This window comes from Pecten maximus, chromosome 9, assembly GCF_902652985.1.
Source record: "Pecten maximus chromosome 9, xPecMax1.1, whole genome shotgun sequence".
In the NCBI taxonomy this organism is placed as follows: Eukaryota; Metazoa; Mollusca; class Bivalvia; order Pectinida; family Pectinidae; genus Pecten; species Pecten maximus.
Window position 1 is genome coordinate 11,186,158 of NC_047023.1, and position 24,216 is coordinate 11,210,373.

Here is a 24,216-nt window from a genome sequence, read left to right on the forward strand (position 1 = left end):
TAAGACTTCTATCCGATATTGACAGAGTCTACGACGGGTGTAAAACTTTAAAATGTACGTTTTATATAAAAAGAAATATTGTTATATAACGTTTAGCAACAAAAGATATACAACTGAGTATCCCGACAGCTTGGGTGAGGAATCTCTAAAGAAAGAAACACATGCTAAAGACTTAGGTGTATGGGTCACTCCGAATCTTAACTTTTTATTTCATGTTAGATAAGTGGTTGGTAAGGTCATGCCAATCTACAGTCAGTTAGATTACTGCTCTGAAATATGGTCACCATAGCAAGAAACACTCGTACACCAGATTGAAGTTGTACAGGTTTTATTTCTTATTTTATTATTTTTTTATTTCTATGTTTTAAATCAAAATTAAACGATAATAGTCTATATTACATGTAAATTTGTACACAATTCAACTTACCTAGTCTGGTATGAAGGCATTAATACATATATATTTATTCAAATCTGTACATAGTCTGCTTAATCGAACTTTTACAAGATACTACTTTTTAGTTCCACATCTTTTTTTTTACTAGGTCGAGTATCTCAACCTTGCTTTATCCCTGTAAATGCTGGATTATTGTAAGAAATTGTAATGTTCTTAAAAGAGTCCTAATTAATTTTAACTACCTTCGTCATGTTCCCGACAGTTTTTTAACGTTTCACTTGAGAGATTTATGTCGAACGAAGATTTGTTTTCAGAATTAGGTCTCTTGTTTACTGTTCATAACAAGACTTACTTGATTGTCTGGATGATTTCTATTTTGGACATCAGTTCTATTTCACATGTGTATGCACTTTATATACCGTATTTGCTCTTACTATGTAATTAATTTACTCTTGTTATACTTTATCAGAGACATATATATATATATCACACATGTAATATATACGTCTCTGATTTTATCAATTTGTTATCAATTCTGTGATTAGACATTTGGGTTTTAAAATTGAAATAAAAAATGAATAACTCCAAAGATCACGATGACATTCTCATTAAAGTTGTACGTTTTATGAATCAGTCTATAGCCTTACCTGTAGGCTATAATTATCTCTTATTGTTCTACCTTTCACACCTATATCACTTGGTCCACAAAATACCTTACCTTTAGTTTACCTGTATACAATTCAACATGCTGTGTTGTTTGTATCATTGCTGACAATTAAGTCTAACTACCCTAGTTTACCTGTGTGATACTGTCTGGAGCATTTGTACCCTATACATGTAGCCTGACCAGTGCATATTATATGAAACTGTTTTAAAGGTTAGACTATAGCACAGTAAAGGTAATATTGTTTATTTAACACGATCTTCATCTTGGTTTCCATCGTAATGCGTCGACTACTACTAGGACCCGCCATTTTTTATTACACTAAGATCGATGGACCATGTGACTTGACTTGTTTTTTGTGAGACTGTTATTTTTTCTATACAAAGATACAGACAGATTTATAGCCGTATCTATGTAATTCTCACCTCCTTACATGTATAAAATTATTTGCTGTCGCTACATTTCTTTTTTGACGTTCGGTAAGTATATTTAACTAAATTTCGTTTCGATAAAAAATACATTCCGCAAAATTTTCTACCAAACGGTTATGAGACGGTCTGTGAGTGAAAATAGGTAAACGCAAATGCTACGGTAATGCTACGGTGAGTGGACGCAAACGGTACGGAAATGGTACGGAAATGGTACGGTAATGCTACGGAAATGCTACGGAAATGGTACGGTTATGCTACGGTAATACTACGGAAATGGTACGGTAATGCTACGGAAACGTTACGCTTAAATCGGAACTGCGAACGTACACGGGTCTGTACGACTTTAGGTGGAGTCGGTACTAGTGACATGTAGTTGCTGCATAGTCTAGTTTAATACGCCAACAACAACATAAAAACGCTTTCGTGATCTAGAATTTAACTGTTTTGAAACAACTATGACGTCTTTTTTAAAGAACAGCTTATGATAACCGCAATAGGAAACTTAACAGCCATATACGTTCATGCATATCGACCCTGTGTTTGTCAGACAGCTAACTATATGTTGTCATACTTTTTGATTTTCGTTCATGGAGAAATTGGTCTTCAAACACAGAAGTGTGTCTCCTTTAGGAGCATTCATATATATTTCATAATGTCAGTTTTATTTTCTTGAATCGTTCCTCAACTCACAACAAGTAAGAGGAAACAAGAAATCAGACACTCAAGTGAAACATATCGGATCCATACACATCTCTTGGGACAGAAACAATACATTTTGCGTTGTGTGGATATGTAAAACTGCTTAATATTGACGATCAAATCGATGTGAGTTTTTTTTCTTTATGACCTTACTTATCATTTAGTATTTGGCGTTTCTTGACAGGGAACAATGATAAATCATCACGCAAGGATGGCGCGGAATGAAAACGGAAGTACCACCCTGCGCGAGCGTGTCAGCACATTTCTCCCTCTCCTTTGGGGAGTTCCACTCTTTCTAATGATGGATGAGCAAACTGGAAATTTGTTTTCTTCCACTTGTTTTCATACCATTGAATATCGACCATCCGTTAAACTTTGTTTTATCTATTTGGTACACCTATATTCTGAACAAAACGCCTTGAGCCACACGAACTGAAATATTGATGGCTTTGTACGTTTGTTCAAATGTAATTACATACAGTCTATTAACAGACTTATCAGCGTTTACGTTAAGTTAAAAACGTAAAACGGACAAAACCTCACATCGATCCTCTATTATCAATACAACACCCCAGTTAATTCAACGCAGTATTTGATAAAAATAAAACAAACAGTGTATGTATACAGCTTTGTTTATTTATATGTTGTTAGCGGCTGGCTGTTTAAATGGTAGAAGTAGTTTGGTGATCAATTAGAGTCAATAACTGGTGACATCACCACGTGAGTGATAGTTCGATCGGTTAGAGTGCCAGTCACGTAACCTCAGGTGTTGATCCGAGTTGTATGGTTCGACGGTCCCTACCTGTGTCGGTATGTATTGCTCGGGAAGCTTAGAAACGGTTCGGTCTGTGATATCATGATTGTGTTCTTTTGCAAGCCACTTTGACTTCATTACTCTGGATGGCATGCGAAAGGCACCCTGAATGACTTTCCCTGAGGTAGTCACCAACTACTACAAGTAGTTCTCGCCTTAAAATGACCTCGGAAATTAAACTAACATTTGTCATATTTCTTAACTACTGCAGCAACATAATACTTAACAATAGTAATAAAAATGCCATCAAAGTATTAACGATTTGCGTATTTTTGCACTTTAATGTATTTTGCGAATAAATTATTGAGTGATCGCATAATTGCTTTTATTGTTTACATGTTAGTCTATACCATATAATTTCTTTGATGAACACTATAAAAACAGGATAATCTAGCACCAAGTCCGGAACAGTTTTGATACTTACGATATTTTTTTCTTTCTTACAAACAAGGTATTTCCAGTGATGAGGATTCTATCCACAGGAAAGTAGGATATTGTTAACTTGTATTCTTATCTGTGAAGAGGTTAACTTCATAATGCCGCATCTTTATTTTTCTGTACCAAATAAGTTGATTGTCCTTTTATTGGCGGTAGACCTCCGTCAAAAACATACATACATTTCGGAATCTGCATCACCTGAAGTACCGTTCAACACGATTTCAATAGCATTATCTTCTTGTTTTGTCTGTGTCTTATCGTTAAGATTTGTTGATAGATACAATGGTATAAGACGGATTGGGTCATTTAATGATAATAATTCAAACATGACACCCGCTTCTATGCCCGGATAATAACTATACTCATGTATGTACGGGTGGAATATGAAGCACTTCGGTAACACGGGCGGTATTCACACACATGATAATAGCTCGACTCATCTGTAGCTTTCTTAGTTGAACTTCACCCTCTGTTTTCTTCGGCTAATATACATGATGAAATTAAACGTTCTAGCTGCTTTATGTAAGTAAATTATATATACAAACCAGGGTTGGTCTTATACCTATATCTCTTATCCTACCGGATGAAGAGTCTGTCTGTATAAATACCACCAATAGACGTCGAATATTCTTAAGGTAAAGCATGTCGGTTAATAGTGGCTATTTGCATCAACATCGATATCATTCAGCTCTGTATATTCAGGGCAAAACAGATCAACAATCACAAAGTCATCTAAAAAACAATACAATAGCGAGCCACGCAATGGTGTAAGGATGTAAAAGCCCTTACTTATTAACAGCAGGTAGAAAATATTAAACGCGCCAAAATCGTTGGTCCTTTCCGTGGCGTCTATTTAGATTAATTTGAAGACAACTAAATAATTGTTTCAGTTTAAATGCCGCGAGGCCGGAACAAAACGAGGGATTATCACACATGTTTTAGATGGTTAAGAACAACAACGATGAATAACTGTTCATAGAGAGGATAGTATGAGGGTTGATTGATAAGTTATGAACCTTGTATTGAAGGAGGTACTCAAGGATGTTCTTTTTTAGGTCCCACTGTTCTTTGACTATATATGGCCGTGTACCCAATTGGTTAGTTTATATCGACGATGTAGCGTTCTGAAATAAACAAGACAAGCGGCTTTTGCAAAATGAACAAAATCGGTTAGGGTTAGAGTTAAGGTGAAAGAGTCTGTCATTGCCATAGCTGCCATTCACGATTGTGGCTTTAAACTTTTTGAACATCAGCCTTATTCAGCCTGATCTCGCTCCATCAGAAGTTCATTTATTTCCTTAACTGAAAACAGCTATTTCAGGCACCCTAACCCTAACCGTAACATGCAGTGGATGACTTTCTTAATAACAAAGAAAGAGATTTTACAAACGCGGCATTGGGGCCATGAAACACCGCTGGCAATTGTGTATAGATACTGAAGGGGATTATGTTGAAAAATAATACAATATCTCCGGCAAAATTCAAATCCTTCAATACGAGGTTAACACTAGCAATCAGTCCTCGTATGGTTTACTATTAGTTTGTATATACACATGTAGTGTGGTTTTGTAACTTAAAGTTGTTCAATTCTGCTTTACATATTATTGCTGTATTTTGAATAATTGCATTCCCTGTTTGTCATCCACTGATTTCCCCAAGGCACTCTGTCAGGACTAATCAAGTGACAGCCTATCCCATCATGACAAACAAAACATAAGGATTGTTTGTTTCTCAACACCCTAAACGCATTAGTAATCAATAAGCATTAATAAGCATGTTTCGAATAGCTGAATTGTCATCAAGCGCTATCCTTAACGCTTGACTTACTTTTAGCTCGGCCATAACCAAGATGTTTGACATCAATTGTTTTAGTTTTTTCACCATTATAATTATTATCATAGTTTTATATGGATTTGAATGTTGCGAACTATTTTAGGAGCATTTAGCTTAAAGTATTACATTATGCATTATAGAGTATTCAGACATCCTTCTGTGAGTTTCTACTGCTGTCGTTGGACGTGATGCATTGATAGATATTTATTTAAATTCACAGACAATCAGCCTGAGCTATTTCCTATTCCAATGCTCATAGGATTTTAAGATTGATATTAGCTTTGAAGCAAATTTAATGCAGCACAATGCAATTTAGTCATGTCTTCAATATACTGCTGACAATATATTTTTTTAAACGGATGTTTTAGGATGAAAACACATTTGCAGGAAATCATAGCGTGATGTTATACACTCTGAACTACTGTTTAAATCAAGAACTTCAAAGGGTGGCGATTAGCTCGAAACTCTTAAGATGCGGGCTTGATTCTCAACGTTATTTCTACAAGTCCTTAGATGAGATGAAACTATTCTTAAGAACTGGCATGTCCTTATCTAAACATGCCAAGAGCAATTTTGGTTGTTATATTCATCAGCTCTGTCACACACGCGGCCCCATGATAACTGTATTCATAGGCGTAGTAATACACCGGAAATGTTGTACGCATCAAGTGCAAATGACCACAGACATATACAAAAGATTGGCCTTTAAATAGCCCTGTGACTCCAGGCCATGCTCTTTATATGGTCATTGCGTTTGTGAGGGTGTAGTGTAGGACCACAAACAAGAAAGCAAGTCAGAAAATGCACATGACAATTTCACATAATCATCTGGCTATATCCTTAACTGAAAGATGCGATATTGTAATGAATGACCCTGTCCAGAATTCCATCAAAATAGACTAGCCTTTGACATTCAACGTTTAAAGTACACTACATATAAATGTATGTACATTTCTGTGTAAGTATATGAAGTATGACAGTTTTCTTAGCCATCTTTGACTTATTGTCCGCCTTTTCGCACCAATAGTTTTTCATATATCAAGCAAAGCTGAAGCCAGTTTTTATCGACCATTTTCTTATATATCTTCATAATAAATCTTAGTGGATAATGCGCAGTGAAGAAATGTTCAGTAACATATATTGATGAGTTGAGAGACCGGACGGTATTCATTTCTCATTTACAAACGTTTTATAGACCTAGACTACTGCATCGTTAAAACCTACAGACCGTAAATTTTACATCACCCGTGACAATATTAAGCACAACATACTAGGAAAGACATAATGAGACCATTTTGAAATCGCATATATATGAATAAATTTGCATGATTTCTTTAAAAACCTATCTCTAGAATTTTATCAAGATGCAATGAAACTACCAATATTTAAACACAAGATCGTCTCCAAATGTCTAGCAATTAAAAGTGTCTTAAGAGAAATGGATCTTTTTTTGTCAAAGTAAGACACCAGTAGAAAAGCATGGATTTTTACTTGGTTAGTCTCCTTTCTTGTATAAAACGTGTTGCAAACCTCATCATCAGTAGCGAAGCAGAAAGACAGGTATACGCTGTCATTCAAGGTGGCGAGACATCTGAACATTTATCTACCTTCAGCTCTTAGCATTTTCCTTTTGTTTGATAGCAGTTAATCCCGCATGATTATTTCTAATATCATTGCTCAACTAATACCATGCAATTCATTCGTTCTCTTTGACAACATTCCTTTTCTAACATTGGATTGAATCATTCCAGATCATAGGACAGTAAAGAATGATTACCTAAAACATACGCTTATATTGTATTATAGGGAATTCTCCAATATCAACTACAAGCCTTGTAATAATATGATATGTATGTCAATAAGTTTGAATTATCTTTGTTTCCTATCCGCGTGTATAGTGGTATAGTAGGGTCCGCAGGGGCCAAAGAAATAGGTCATGCAGTTCCGATTATAGGTTGGACGAAATTGATTTGTGTGTGTGTATAAATCAACAGGCTTACTATGCATGGCATTGTACATTTATATACATTATTTATCAGTGTTTGACCATGGGTCGCCACTCAGTGAATCCAATATGTTTGTGTTGGTCTGCCCAGAAGGAGCAATGTAGATGGTTTCTTTCTGAAAGTGTGCCCGTAGGGGAGTATATATCAGTGAGCATGTCACTTTGTGTATACATCAAAAGGGGATCGGTAATGTGTATTGATAATATTGTTTATCACAAAAAAGTGGGAAAACGTCACAACGTATCTGTCTCAACAAACACAGCTACTATTGCAACACATTATATTTGTCATTTTATATTCAGTTGCCTCATAAGGATTCCTTTTCAGATCAAGTTAAATTAAACATTATCATCTTATGATCTTCGTAGGTAGCATACTATTATGCCAGGCGGCTGCAATTGCATTTAGCTTATGCAAACTATGCATGTCCATAAGGATAAAATAACATAAACCATGCTTTCCACGAGCTTCATATAAATCAATCAATGTATGTCCATAAGGTTCCGATATCCCAACCAATGTCCAATGTCCGTGTGATTCTAATATATCCATATTAACACTGTACAGCCTTATCAAAAAGTGTTGGTCGCTATGCAATGTTGTACGTTCCGATTAGTTTGTCTTGATAAACATCTCTGTAAATGAACAGAATCAATCAACCATTTAAAACTAATCGAATGATACATGAGCTTGTGCAACACAACGGTACCAATGCATTGTTTTAAAAACTTTAAGTATTAAGCACCCCGATTTTACGTACTTTTGAGAACATCAATCTTGAAGTGATCCTGCATTGGGGTAATTCTCTCTAATTACTCAATGTTAATTATCTCATTATCTTTTGTACCCTACAGTGGCTTAAAACGCTAGAGTACACTGATGGATTTGTCTCAAATTGTGAATTGTAAACACATTGAAGTTGCGAATATGGATAGTTTCTGATGTCGTGTTTATGTTTATTTTAACCTTAGGACGTGTAACATAATGTTTAGGTCCGTATCATAGGTACCTTATTATACCGTCTATCTGATTAATCTACATATTAAAGGTAGGCACGATTGTTCAGTTTTATTATGCAGTGACCGGGCGGCATGCCTCACTTCTTTGTTCAGTAGGAACAGTTCATTGTATAATTATAATTATCTATGGACAATGATGATTGCTGTCCGCCTCTCTGCTTTTCAATACTAGTAGTTAAGCATTTGTCAGTGTATGATTCATATTTGATAAACATTTTATCAGAAAAAAACATGCTAAACCAAAACCATACACATATCTATAAATTAGATAATATTAAATTATGTTACATAATGCTTTTGCTTTTCCTAAACTATATACATATACTTTTTTTTTTATATATTTTAACTATTTCACGGCTAAAACGACTATTGCACACCTGTGACGTTTCGGAATAAGGTCTCGTGCAAACCATTGAACACCTATGACATTTAAGAACTTAGTTATACCCATTCAAGCTTGTTAGTCACGCAGATGTCAACACAGCCAGGCGACAGTCACGTTGTCTCCTAGGCATAACGGAAAGTCGAGATTTCAGAGATTTGAAGTGTGTTTTAGTATCTATGTAATAATCAAGTATATCATTGGCGTCTGTTCAATAGAACATTGGTCGACTACCTTTACCGAGGGTCAATTTTTCTGGACTATTGCACAGACACCTATGATATATTTGTATAATCGGTGTTCAATCGATCATGATGAAAGCGGAACAAAATGACCTTTGTGGCTTGTGAGTTTAAGACTACCAACCTTATACACGTTGTTGTGTTAACAGGATTGATCTCACTTTGCATCAGTCTGGGTCCTTGGACCATCATAGAAAACGTTCTTTCATTGGTCATTACATGTAGCCACACCTAACATTGACTATGCTGTGCTAATTTTACAGCAACCTTCATCGATAGCATTATACGAGGCGGTGTGTTATGATATTCACTTTTGGTCAATGTGATCAATAATTTATTTCATTTTAACATTTAAATAAATTAATATGAAATAATAGACATATATGACTATTGCTATGAAGTTGGATGTCCCAGTAATGTCTGACTAAACATAAGTTTGCTTCAACTTCGAACGCTAACATTTAAGAAGTAATTTGTATGTATCAAGAATAAGAAGAAACAATGCTGTATAAAAATGAGGTTTGTTGATTTATTTTTGTATCATCTTAACAAATACTCACACACAATTTATCACAGTAAAAAAGAGTCGAACCGGTTCAGTTGGTACTCCAACACAACCATCAGGCTGACAAGAAATATAACTGTTCAACCATACACATGTGGGGACCTATATACAGACAAAATACACATTGGGTGGATTATTGAACATTTGCTCGCGCGCCTTCACGTATACATTTACACAAACATTTGCACATTTCATGACATATACATATATATGCTTTTAAAGAGTACAATTATTAAACAATTAAAATCTGAGTGCAGAAGTATCCACCGAGGCGACAATAGCTTATGATAATTACAGCATTCCCTCAAGAAGCATCAATAGATTTACAAACGAAATCATGTCCGTAAATCAGCATGTGTTAGAAACATAACGTAACTAAAAAGATAAGAATACTTGTTATTAACCACGGTGGTATCGGACATGCTCGGCTTATTTTCGGCCATTAAAATGCAGATGAACAACAAACATCTTTACTCAATATAAACAATATATCTGGTTTAACATTTTTGTACCAACATGTAGCTGCACAAAATATGTGTGTGTTACATTAAAGATATTTCTCGATAAGACTTTTTGCAGGTAATCCTTCAGATAATGACTTTGGATAAACAGTGGTTGAATTTGAAAATAACATGTATTACTACTATAAATCAATAATGTTTTTGCATCAAATTGAAAGTTTACTAAGACAAATATGCAATTAAACTATTTTCATTTTAATTATGAATGATACTTAATTACGGTATGATAAAATCAAGAGGTAAATCTTTTCAGATTTCTATCAGAATATCAACAAGCAATAAGACGAGGTTTCAATAAGAAGCGGTAACAGACAGTCGGCAATCGCCCGGACACAGACTTTTGAAATACCACTATGTTCATATGAAAACCATTAAATAGCAGACAGTTCCGTTCTGCAAATTTCAAAGTTCTACTAGTGACTTGATTAAAAATAATTGATCATTATTCATTCATTTATTTATAATTATTTTTTCTTTGTTTTCATGGTAAATACTCAAATGTGATTGGTCGAAAAATTCTTTTCATTCTTCTATGAAAGAAAAATAAATAATGGCGCGAAAAACGTGACGTCACAATACGATAATTGACGTTGCGTATTGATTTGAGAAAAATAATCCCATATAAAATCAGTAAAATTGTACATAAAACATGTTTTAAATTAGAAAATCATTTTCAAAAATTAATTATAAGCGTTGATGTCAATTCTTTTTTAGTTTCATACCCCGATGAAACTAAAAAAAAATAACATCAATGCTTAAATGGATAAAAATGGTCAATACTTCTGGCAATACAAATAGATATATTTTGTTACAGAATTTCAAAATCTCTAAATAAATGTCTACTATGCAATCTGTATCAGGTAATTTCCTACCAGGGCCGTCTAGGTATTCAAATATGAAATGTTGTTATAATGTATCAATTTATCAACCAATTATACACCAACAGCCTTACCAGGAAAATGTTGTGACAACATCATTGGATGACAACCTTCGGGAACTTAAATCGAAATATTCTTGGGTATTTTTATGAATAAGATATATTTCGTCTTGATGAATTTACTCTCAAGATTACGTGGAAGCACCCCGATTTTACGTCCTTTAGAGAAAACACTCTTACCCTGATCCGTCATAAGGGTAAATATCTCTCGTTACACCATTTGGGTTCATCATACGACGTTTCAGACATATAGAAAAGGTAAATGAAGCAGTATTAAGAAAAGGTTTTTATCTTTCATAATTTTGGACAAGGTAATACGTAAATCTGTTATATTCTGAATGAACATTGCCTATATTTTGCTAATATCTAGGCTCTGCATTACAGGATTATCACATGGTCAAGGGGATGCTCTTGTATATACGGAGCAATATTACTTATTGCCATCGACTGTTAGTAAATACTGCAATAATAAGTTTCCTGTCAATATATTCATATACTTATCGAGTTATAAGTCGGCAGTAAATCGCAAATCACATACATCTATTTGTTCAATTACAGACATAACGTCCTGTACTTTTATATTCAGTAACAAAAGCATCGTTAAACAAAATATACAAATAAGCTGAATGATGTTTTTTTTTGTGTGTTGAAGAGAATAAATGAACAACATTAAATTTATAAAACCCGTACATCCAGTTATATCATTACTAGATTTACACATTTACGGTTTACCAATTCAGTACTCAAATCATAGGACTAATTATTTGCAACTCTATAACAAGCCTATAAATAAGTAGAAACTGACCACTTATGACTACAATCATTTACAAACCGAAAGACTACTGCTGTTATGTTATGATATTTTTTTTTTTTAAATATTTAAATACTTGCCTTCCATAGATTATGTATGTATTCACGTTCATTTAAATATATATGCATTTTTCTTTGAAGGGTTTGAGGGTATTTTTACAGCGCCGTTATAAAAAAAAAAAAAATACCAACGTTTCAACTAATTACACCAGTGGTACTTAAGATGGTATTCTGAAACCTTATCAGGACATGTCGGACATAGAGATGTAAGTATAATACTGTCATCATCAATTTCAACGCAAATTTTGATAGGATCAATGGAGAAATATATATGCATGATGTTTCTAAATGCTTGATCTGGTCATAATAATATTTCTTCACGTGAAAGTAATGGATGTTCATAAACGCGTTGTAACATACTATGAATAAATATTTTCTATTTAACATATACAATATAATTAATATATAACTGTTGATATACCTGGCAAAGGTATAGTCGAAAAACAATGCTTATGACCATAAAATATTGCACATATCTTTGGAAAACATACAAATATAGGGAAAACAGGTCGGCGTGATGTTTCAGTAACACAGAACAGCTTAAGTTAAACTGTTACGGAGTCTTATCTAATAATTTACCCATCTGCTTCCCAATGTACCTGTTTTGCCAGGTGAGACACTGTATGAAATAATCATTTTATGACGACACCCATTACGTACACAGTGCTGCAAAATAAATAGATTCTCAATGAGACAAGACAGAGTCAACCTGAGAATAGATGGTATAAAATGATATGAAATACATTTGTGTTCATTAACATATTTTGGATTTTGAGAAATAAATAGGGGAGTTCACATTCGTGTCACAACATTCATTTGTTTGTTTGTATTTAATTGCGTTATACACACTTCCGGACTGACCATAGTATGATGTTACTTTGTAGTTTTTATTTATTTATGTTGTCATACGTATGTTTGCTTGCTCTCGGCGTTGCCATTTACACCGCATTTTTATTGTACATTGTGTATGATATAACGAAACAAGAGGAATCCAATCAAACCTCTTCGTCCATCTGTTGATTTCCTTTATCGTTCGTTTAACGTCATTTAGAGGTCTGTAATAATTTGCACTTGTCATATTGACGAATGTAAAGATAGCACTGGACTACATCATCCTGTTGCATGTAATGTCTAGCGACAGTAACGAGTTTATGTATACTGATGACATAACCGTGTAGAAAACTTCCTTCAGAGATCATTCGCACTCATAACATTAACAACATGTCAATGTGTTGTGGTCCTATGTCACCGAACGTGGTCATTATTTTAATCCATTTCCATGGCTTGGTGGCTTGTATATGTTGATACGACCAAACAATACATTTTGTGCAAACTAGCCCATACTGGGGCGAAAAATATACTAATTTCCGGAGCGAGGAACGCAGTGGCATGTTTGGACGAATTTACAAGAGGTGTGTATCCAGAGTAAAGGCACATTTCAATAGATGGTTAGACTTGTTTGCTTTGTCACCTTACAGCCAGTAATGCCGACAGAAACAATAATACACAGTTTGTAGTAAGATGAGCTGCATGACTTTCTCTATTCTCTTGCGGACTCTCATCTGGAATAGAGGTTCCTGAAACAGAGATACAAATAAATAAGGTATTTCAGCAAATAGCATTGCAATAAGTGTATTAATCGATATAAGCATGTTGATACTATAGAAGTTCATGAAACTTAATGCAATATTTTAAACTAAAGAAGGATTTAAATCATACTGATATAAAACAAATCGCTAGGTATATAACTAAAGATAACGGATGAGAAAAAACTTAGTTAATCATGCTGTAGGACTCTATAATTGCATCGTCCGAAAAGAAGCAAAACATGATTCTCTAGTGCGATATCGTTGTGACAATATGATACCAGCAATGTGCAGCGATGTCATCATTTCGTATTTATATATTATGCAGCAAATGATTACTAATGTATTTCAGTATCAACTAGATGCATACGCATCATCTGTATTAAATGTATTATCATTAATGCAACATATTTATATTGCTTAACTTCCTTCCAACAGCTTTAGTCAACGAAATCTACCCTCCCTTGTGTGCATGGTGCAAGGTGTATGCGTGCGCTGATTGCGTTTAAGGACAGTCTCCGCGGTTTTGCAAATCGCATCAGTCTTGTATATGTTTGTATATTTTTGGGAGACTGAATATGTTCGTGTTTGTCTCTATGTGAGAACGCAAAAAGGATGCCGACTTTATAGTGTTACCTCACTGGAACATACTACCGAAGGCATCCGAATCAAATTATGTTGACAACGAGGGAGCCAGTCATCATGCTCCAAAAATGCTTAATGCTAAGTTCAGGTAGAAGCTACTATTATTTTTATAGAGACTGGTAGGTCTCGTCTAGAGGACAAACCCCAGACCTTCCCCAAACTAAGTATTGACTTTATAACTGAATGTGCCTCCGTAAAAATGGAAAATATCAAAGATGAATACAATCTTTTCATGCTCTGGATCACGGATATGTTTCATTTACACCCATACCATAGATTATATATCTTCAAAACATGTCCTCGCAAATGTGTGGACATTATCGTTCAGTATTTCCTTTACACACGTTAGCCAGAACATTTTATTGAATATGTATATTTTCTGGTTTTTCTGCTAGCTCCAATATCAATGATGAAAGCAGGTCTAGTATGATACAATCTGCGATTCTGTCCTTGGCCGTTTGTACATATCCCATTCAATATAGGCTGTTTTCCTCCTGCAAAAATTTTGTTTATGTCGCTTTTAGTTATCATGTGTAAAATCGTATACTTCAAACCGAGCATGGCATGATGACCTGACTCGAGCCGTTCATCACTTCATTAATCTGATCTGACATGCAACTGACACACACGTCCCGTCTGGAATACAGCGAGACGGTGTTCACTTTCATCATGAAAAATATCGACATTTACCAAAATCATAACCGGTGTAATGAATCGGGATATACCCAAACCAGACTTTGGCTTCGTAAGCCGCTTATAAGAAAGATTTTCGCCAGCTTAAATGCATGTATATAAATACCTACACGAATATTATGGCTTCTTGCAATTCCTTTTCTTAAGGTTGCTTTTGCCACTTAAAAATTATGTCATATCAGGATTGTACACCAATCATATGTAAGAGTTCCAGTATCTCCTCAACGTTAATGTAATTTTATATGTTGCAATTAAAAATAATCTTGATAAAGAATCGATGATTCACCAACGCTCGGAACTAGAATTGCCTTTGGAATTCTTCAGTAATGAAATGTTCCCTTAAGGGGAGTTGCTAACAAATGGATACGAATGTTTATATACAGCGTAATTCCGAACACAGTGTTTGTATTGTTTATATAGCGTTGTGTATATAAACGTATTGATGCAATGCCAATGGGTACACGTTTAATTTAAAAAAAAAAAAAAATATGAATAAAATTTGTATTGATTCCGAAAAAAACTTAAATATTCGCTTTGTTATTTGACTTGCTTTGACTAAAATCTTCGACATTACTGTTGTGGTTTGTACAAAAAACCAAACAACAACAACAACAAAACATTTAAATAAGCCCATGTGTTAAATTAGTCACCCGACCCGCTAAAACAGTCCATTTCTTAGAAGGACGAACCACATTTATGATGCAAGTTATAGAGTTTGGCTCCACCGCATGTAACTCTGAAATTGCATTGAGAGGTTTTGATATCTTGCTTCGTTTAAACAATCCTTTTTGTGACTAATATACCTATATGTTACGATTGTCACGCGATAGTATACCGGAAACGTTTAATAACTCAACAACAAAGTTTTGTTTTGGGCAATCATGACAGAATGGCGAGGTTATGTGTTATGTTGTATTGATAAGCAACCGTTATCTACATCATTACACCCAAGGCTGTCTGCCTTCCGGTTATAAAAGTCATTCAATTTTGCTAATATTTTATCGTGAACATATTTATACTGTGTTAGAAAGAGAAAATCCTTTAGGGTGTAATTTATCTGGGCATCTGGCCAATCTTCAACCAAATTAACACGGAAGCTCTCTGTACATCGTGATCTTCAAATGTGCGATTTCTTACAAACAGCACTCCCAATTATCGTCAACGCAAATTTTCCACTAAAAAGAGGATATCGTGCCACGAGTGTGATTGTTCCCCTACACAACATAGCGAAACATGTTCCCTTTTGTTAACTTGTTGTTCAAGACTGGTTTTCCAAATCAAATAGAATACTGTTTGCGAAGTCTAGAATTAAATGGCTATGTACACTGCATGCGATGGTTTATGTCGCACGGAACAGGTCACACACTTGTACATCAACCATACGATGCCTTGTCATGTTTAGTCTTCAACAATATAGTCACTTCTTGTTAAATATAATGTATTTCAAATTAAGTGCATTTCAACGCGTACTTCCGTGATTAAAAAAGTATATGTTTTAAAATACATGGTGCTTATTCATATAAAAAAAACAATACAAATTTAATATTACGAATCATATATAGATCAATAAAATAAACATCATTGACTAGACAGACAACACCGACACACACAAAACTCATACTGAGATGATGTACAGTATTTGACCTACCTGGTTTGGTATTATGAGATCTTTGCATGGTATACTTGTATAGAATTGGAGCTTCGGCAACTAAATAAACTATTCTCAAAATATGATTTAGGAAGTTAACGTCTGATATATGTGAAACAAGTATTATGAAGGGATTTGTTAGTGAATAGGTTTTGAACGCTTTGCTGTCTGTATTTTCATCAATATTGTAATACGTTCCAGAACAAAATCGTCCAAAATTGCAAAAAAAAAAAAAAAAAAAAAGTTGTAATTTTCATCGTTTGTGTAAATTTTTTAACCAATAAAACACAAGATGAAAGAACTAAATATATTTATATATGTGTTTTCCGGCGGATGAAATCTAGTTCTAGTGATGGGTATATTGGTTTCCTTTGAAGTTTGAAAAAAATAGTTTAATAAGTCAGCTACAACTCATCTGATATATTCACATCAAGTAATCTGATACTTATCAACTATCTAAAATTATAAAAAAATAATCATTTTGAATGATCTGAATAATTAACTGGAAACAAAATTAAGAGTTAATTTTAATGAATGTTTGCCTTCCGCATTCTAAGTTTCAAACACACTGGTGCCATAAGTATGTGCCGGGGGACAAAACAACATTACACGCATTAATAAAGAAAAAAAACAGAAGTCCCGATGACCGATTCTTTCGTTACCTTGTTGTAAGATAATGCCTTTCCACAAGAGAAAGATCAGAGTAGAAAAGACTACATACATCTGAACATTAGAAAAAAAGAATACCGAATTAGAAAATATACAGATCTTTAAATACAAAATGTTCTACTTACGCGAAGGTTCATTATCTGGAAATAAAATCATTGAGGTAAAAATATTACAATTTTGATTTTGTTTAATTTCGTGTTCAAATAAACCTATATTTGACTTCAATGTGTGTCATGGTGCATGTTTGTCGTTAGACAAGGTGATAAGAAAGTACAATGTATCAGTGATACTAGAAATCTACACTCAAATAAGGACTATACATTCGCTTAGTATTTTGTCCGATTAAACCTTTCGAAGTGTTCAGTCATTTACACCGTTGGGTCAGGTAATTCACCTGTTCAGTATCGAGTTTAACGACCCTCTGTACAAGACAGTAATGTAGTATGTACATATGATAATGCCGTCACCATAGATGTAGAACACAAACTTAGGAACACAATAAATATACAAAAGACAGCCATCTAGACTTCTAGGTCTACAGGAAAGTCGAGACTTTAGTGATTTTAAGTGTATTTTAGTGAGTATTTAATGAAATAAGTATATCAGGGGTGTGCACTAATCCAGAACATTTGACAATCGGTACTAGTAGTCAGCCTTGCGCAATAGAACATCGGCCGATTACAAGTTCCTTGTGTCAAATATTCTGGATGATTGCACAGACATCCATGATATATTTGTACAATGTATTATTTTTTCTAATTGTAGAGGTGTGCCCCAGAAAGTAAGGAAACGTTATGTTATATGTACAAGAAAATTTCACTAACACATTAGTGAACAGATATATCAATATATTTTATCAAATCCCAGATGTGTATTTCCGGAAATGAATTAATCGTTCCGATTGATGTACAATAAAAGTACATTGCACACATAAGAGAAAATATTTCTACTTATTTTCGTTTTAATTCAGGATGTACATCCCCGGAAAAAAGAAACGGGATTCAAGAACAAATTTAAAAAAGCTTAGCTCGGGACTTTTAATAACGATATCTGTTCTTTTATAGCCGGATATCCCGCCATTATTCAAACAGTTCCCCACCCTATTGGTCACCACCCGCATTTAAATGGAAACATCCCTAAAGTCGTCAAATACGTGGAGTAATATGTATCCTGTCGACGTGTACTGTATTGATGTTTATGACACCAGTTAAGGTTTTTGAAACAGTGACGTCATATACGAACAACTATGTTAGTTTGTATGGGTGTCGACAATGCAAACTGCTTTCTATAAACGATTCTGCATTTGTGCCATTCTTTGCCATTTTACATGCATAAGCATGACCAATTATATTCTCGTACACATCGATTATTGATCTATGTTAAACTGTAAAAGACCGGCCTTTGTCAGAGGCCGTTAAGAACATTCCGCAATAACAATTTGGGACCGATTCATTTTTTCGTTACAAACAGGTTCCTTTTTTTCATCCCATTTTGCTATTAGATTGATGTGAAACACATGATTGCGTGAAACCATCACCCATTATCCCGACGTCAGTTCATTTTTCACTTTCGAACACGACATCCATGATTTATAAAGTGAAACGTCAAACTAAATTGTAATTAAAGTGGTAATAGTCGATGTGTATACTGCCTCATATGTCACGTGGAACAGAGAGGGCCGTCGTCCATTTCCGGAATATCACAGCTCTCCAAGGTTGACAATTTCAATGGAAAACTTTACGTTCCGATCTATTTGATAAAATCCGTACGCAACTTACTTTGTCCAAAGTACGTTCTACTGAATCACATCTGGCTATTCCTTATTCATTTTTAATACTTAAATACATCATCACAATTTCTTTTACTCAAATTACATATACTATTTATATCGCTTAAATCTGGTTAGGAACTTGTATTTAGAAGTTACAATTTTGTTAAGCAACCAGGAAACCTAATGCGTAAATCGTGATTTTGGGGGAGCATATCCAACTAACGTGACGGATTGCCTTACCGACCATGCGGTTTGAAACGTCCGGTATTGAATTTTGTGTTCCCGCATTACAATTATTAAATAAATTGATGAGACATGGAATCGTTCACGCTAGGCGAACCCTAGAACCACACCATCATTTCATGAGTGAGGATATTTCCTTGAACTATCCCTGTTTTGTAATATTTGATCATGATTCAATAACGGGGCGACAACCTGACTGTGCTTTCGGCAAAGACGTTCTTAAAGCAATTCGTTCCCGACTTATTGACTTGGGCATCTGTCTGACCAGGAAAGTGTCAAGCTGGTGAACAGTAACTGAAATCATCTATTTTCCTCTCAAGATACCCATTAAATTAAATTTATTTTGTCTCAAGGACGATTGAATATTTGAATGATCATTCAAAAAAACTGCTTGATATTCTGTTCTTTTTCTTCAATGTTTCAAGACGGAACTCCCAATGCTTACTACTTACTGACTGACATTAGCAATCTAATTCAACACAAATTTAACTTAGACCAAAACAATGTGCTGATTTCATAAAACATGTAGTGGGCGTATTTAATAGCATTACCTCAGTCTAAGGAGTCCAGATAATAACATTGTATTTACTATTTCCAGATAACCCAAAGCAATTTGTCCACTCGAGCGACTGACGACACAATCGTTTTTTTTTTTAAAGATATTTAGAATTCGTATATACTGCAAAGCGATGCAAACACCTCATTGACTGGTATGTCATTGACAATTGTAGCAAAACATACTCTTGACTGTGCAGATATAAGAAGTCCTCTAAAGTACAAAACTGTATATTTTCATAACTATTTTTAATACTTATACAATTTATTATATTTCGTAATACAATAGCATCACTATCTTAGTGTTCTTCGTGATACTACTTCTAAAGGGTTTTGTTTACCATTTATGATTAGATAATTCAATTATACTAGGACATGACTTGTTGTTACTGTCTTCAACTAGTTTTTGACAAGATTATGCAAGTTAACAAAACAATAAGAGTCAAAAGGTTATCAGTATTATTAAACAAATTCCTGGATAAACGTTATCGTGAGCAATGATTCAGCAGTTATTTGCAATCAACAAACTCATCAGAAACAGACAACAACATTAGCCCAAGCAGCTATAGTATAAACTGTCAGAACATAGATAATACCAAAATGAACAAAATAGGTGTTTAGATAACCCTAGAAGGTATTGCACAGTGAACCATTCTTTGTTTTGGCCCGGCTTATTATCAGGCTTATTATAGTTAAGTATGCATGTATATATAGCTGGTTAACTTATGAGATAGTGAAATAAGCATGTTAAACAAGTCAATGGTATAATGTTAACGTAACTGAATATATCATGTACTATCGTATCCAATGTGACCTGTTGTTTTGAACATGCATGCTCGGGTTTACAAGACCCTAGATGTTGTTAGTCCGTTTTTTGTCCAGCCAAAAGTAAACCAGGACTGGTATGTTTGCATTTACTGTATAAGACTCGAAAGCTGGTTTTTACAGCCGTATAGAGACACTGGATTGATATTACATTCATCAATTTAGATTTATAGCATTGATTTGCAATTTGACCATCATTCGCGAATTGTTAAAATGAACAGTAATGCTTATAATGAGTCCACAAAAATATCTGTCACAAACAGACCAGGCGAGCGCTTCACAAACATGGTGTAACTTACACCCGGGCGTATCACCTTACGTGTACGTACGTCTCCGTTTATAACTAACTTATGAACCGTTTCACAAAACCGAGTGTAAATACCTTCGTAAGTTACACCGTGTTTGTGAAACGGGTCCCATGAGAGACTCTCCCAATGTGTCTGGGATATGGCTTTTCTGTTAGCTTGAACTACATAACGTACATATCTTTCATTTGACCTCATTAACGCAGAAACTTGAAAGTACGTGTGAGCAAATATGGCCGTTAAATAAGCTAACACTACTTTCACAAACTTGATTACTGATATATAATTACATTTATATCAGCTTGTGGTGGTGCAAAGGTATACATAATGTCTCTTCTTATGGAGAAGACGGACGCCTGCGGATTTTTTTTTATGTTTCACGTAATCATTTACGCCTACCATAATTTCTTACACCTATCCCACTTCTGTAATTGGTAATTGCTGAGAACAATCATTACCTTTGGAAACACAGTTATAAATATTGAATCTGTGCAGAGTTAATGATGCCATGGGTTTTAACATTTGTCTTAGTATCCGGACGTTGCAGACCAATTCTATCAGTCGACATTGCCTTGGGCACTGCCATAGGTAGCACTGTAAGTAATCCGTCGTGTTCGTGCTAAATCGCATTGACTATGTCACTTTCCCGTAGTGAAAACATATCCCCAAGGTTCATATGCAGACAAGAACTATTAAATTGGATTCACAGACAAATTTACAAGAATATACTGATGCGGCTGTATTTGCGAAGCACTGGCCGTCCATTTACTCATCACGAAAGCTTTTCATAAGTACTGAACCATAACAGAAGCTTTGCAAGCTTGCAAGCTAAAGCATTGATTTTAGCCAAATATGTATCCTATACATTATCCTGTGAGGTTAATCACAAACCATTAAGCCTAATGTGTAATATCACAGCCACGTGTTCGATAAACCATAACCATGTTATGAATGTTGTGCTGTATTACCGAAAACTATTTAAAAACGTCCACCAGTGTTCCTGTAATAATGGGAAAGCAATTGTTTCTATCATCTGCGAACAGCAAGTGTCTCCATTACCAGGGGCAGGACGTCTCTTCATCATCTGGGCTCTACCAATGTCTCAATCATCATAGTATAGGCAGTGTCCATATCATCAGTAGACAGCCATTGACCCATCATCAAGGGACAGTTAGGGATTTTTTATCATAATGGGACAACCAGTGTCTCAATCATCATGGGACAGCCAGTATCCCGATCATAACGGGACAGCCAGTGTCCCCCATCATGAGGAGACAGCAAGATTGCCCATTATGATGGGACAGCAAGTGTCTCCGATATAAATGAACAACCAGTGTCTCAATCATAAGTCGACACACAGTGTTCACACTATCGTGGGACAGGCAGTATCACCATCTTCGTGAGATAAGATGTGTCTCCATAAAAAAATAATTCTTCTGAATACGAATCGTGCAGAGCATAGTAAAGGAGCATGAAGATCAAATTGAATTCGTTGCTGCATTCTCCGTTTGATAATCAACTTATCATACAGGGTTGCCAATGCTGAAACCAACCATTTTTATGCAATATATTGACCAGTCAGATCCAGCCCTATAAGGTTAGGTGCCTACATATCTAGTCAACCATACAATGATGACAATACTTGTGGTACAAATGGTGTGCCACCACTTCCCAATCTTTATTGCCCTGTATCACTTACGCTTAGAAACTATACCGGCACGTCACTTCCGCCCAGACAGTCTAACATCCATCTTAAATATACATATCATCATTAAATATCCATCCGGCCACAATTATCAGGCGGCCGGGTTATTAATTTACAGATACAATTTTTTTTTTCTGATTTAACAATTGAAAATGCTATTCTAATTGTTGCATTTTATCAAATAGCAACTGGTGTCGCCATCCTCAGGGGAGATCCAGTGGCTCAACCACCAGGAAAACTCAGTGCTTGTATCATCGACGCACAGCCACTGACCATATATCAATCATCATGGGGCTGTCTGTGCGCCATAATTTAGGAACAGCAAGCCTCTCCATTATCGGGGATGGCATGCGTCTCCATCATCGAGGACGGCTAGTGTCTCTATCATCGGGGACGGCCAGCCACCCATAATCGGGGACGGCTTGCGTCTCCTTCAACGGGGACAGTCAGTGTCTCTATCATCGGGAACGTCTTGCGTTTCAATCATCGGACACGGCTCGCGTCTCTATCACCGGAGACGGCTCGCGTCTCTCTCATTGGAGACGGCTTACGTCTCCACCATCGGGGACAGCCACCCACCCATTATCGGGGACGGCCTGCGTCTCCATCATCGGGGACGGCTAGTGTCTCAATCATCATTGTCTCCATAAATAGATGACAGCCATTGTCTCGTACATTTTAAAATACTTCCTGGGTGTTGAATTAAGGAGTTTCGGTCTCTTCAGATGTTGAAATCACTGATGTTGCGGAATTTCCCGTTGCTCTTCAATTAATTAAAACAATAATTAAACTTATATAATCAACGAGAACGAGTAAAAGAAAGGCATATGCAAGCAGAATCTCCGCTAAATAATTTTGTGTCATTTAACATGGCTTCATATTGGCATTTCTGAAATATTTCCTCTATAAAATCGATTATGCACTGTGTATGTATGTACTCTATGTTTGTATATCCGCCGTTATGCATTTAATTAAAGAAACAGCTGAGCTGATAATGACGGTGAACACATATTAAATAAGTAAACAAACAATACGTTATTATCTAATTTCTGATCTAACAATACTGATGAAATGAATATTTGTTGTTGTTGATGTAAATATTGTGTTATTTCTTCTATGAGGCAAATGAAGCAAATTCAAGCTTGTTTGTACGAATTAACCTTGCCGTAATGAGAAAACCCAATAAATGGCCATAAAACCAAGCAACCGTTACCCTGAATGTAACAGTAGACACATCTTTCTCTGTATGTAGAATATTATATACTATCTTAATTATTTCTCTCTCTGACTAGAATATTAAAATTTGATTTAATACTTCTTGTTCCTGATAATTGATATTTTCTCTTTCAGCATATATGTTTATGTTCCGCAAGTACGCCAAAGGTAATAAATAATAGAGTTCTATAATTACCTTAACATACTATTTTGTATAAGGCCCATCCGTTTGCGGAAAGATTCCGTCAATTAGCCATGACGCATTGTGTGACACTACGTTCACAGCACATGAACTTTATAAAAGGACTACTAATATCACAAACACACGAATCCTCTTTCTGTATAGTGTCTTGGCTAAACAATATGTTATCAATTAATAATGTTAAAACGTGTGGATTGTAGAATTTGTTATAGTACTGATGTATGGGTATATGTGACTTTGATATTTGCATTCAATTAAAGTATCCTTGGCGGAAATACAATTATTCTGTTATCAGTCACTGAATCATTTACTCACAGGAGTGAATGCCAGACCAATCCT

The 24,216-nt window shown here is 35.1% G+C and overlaps 1 protein-coding gene across 1 annotated transcript in view; it reads right to left on the reverse strand.

Annotated features, from left to right (window-relative positions):
* Positions 1 to 10,767: 10,767 nt before the first annotated feature.
* The window catches only part of LOC117334722 (roundabout homolog 1-like), a 155,391-nt gene continuing 141,942 nt past the window's right edge, over positions 10,768 to 24,216 (reverse strand). Inside the window, exons 8-9 of the mRNA XM_033894514.1 lie at positions 17,182 to 17,196; positions 10,768 to 13,392 (exon numbers count right to left, since the gene is read on the reverse strand). Coding sequence (XP_033750405.1) covers positions 13,283 to 13,392; positions 17,182 to 17,196 — 125 coding nt within the window. The 3' untranslated portion in view covers positions 10,768 to 13,282. The remainder of the gene's footprint in view (positions 13,393 to 17,181; positions 17,197 to 24,216) is intronic.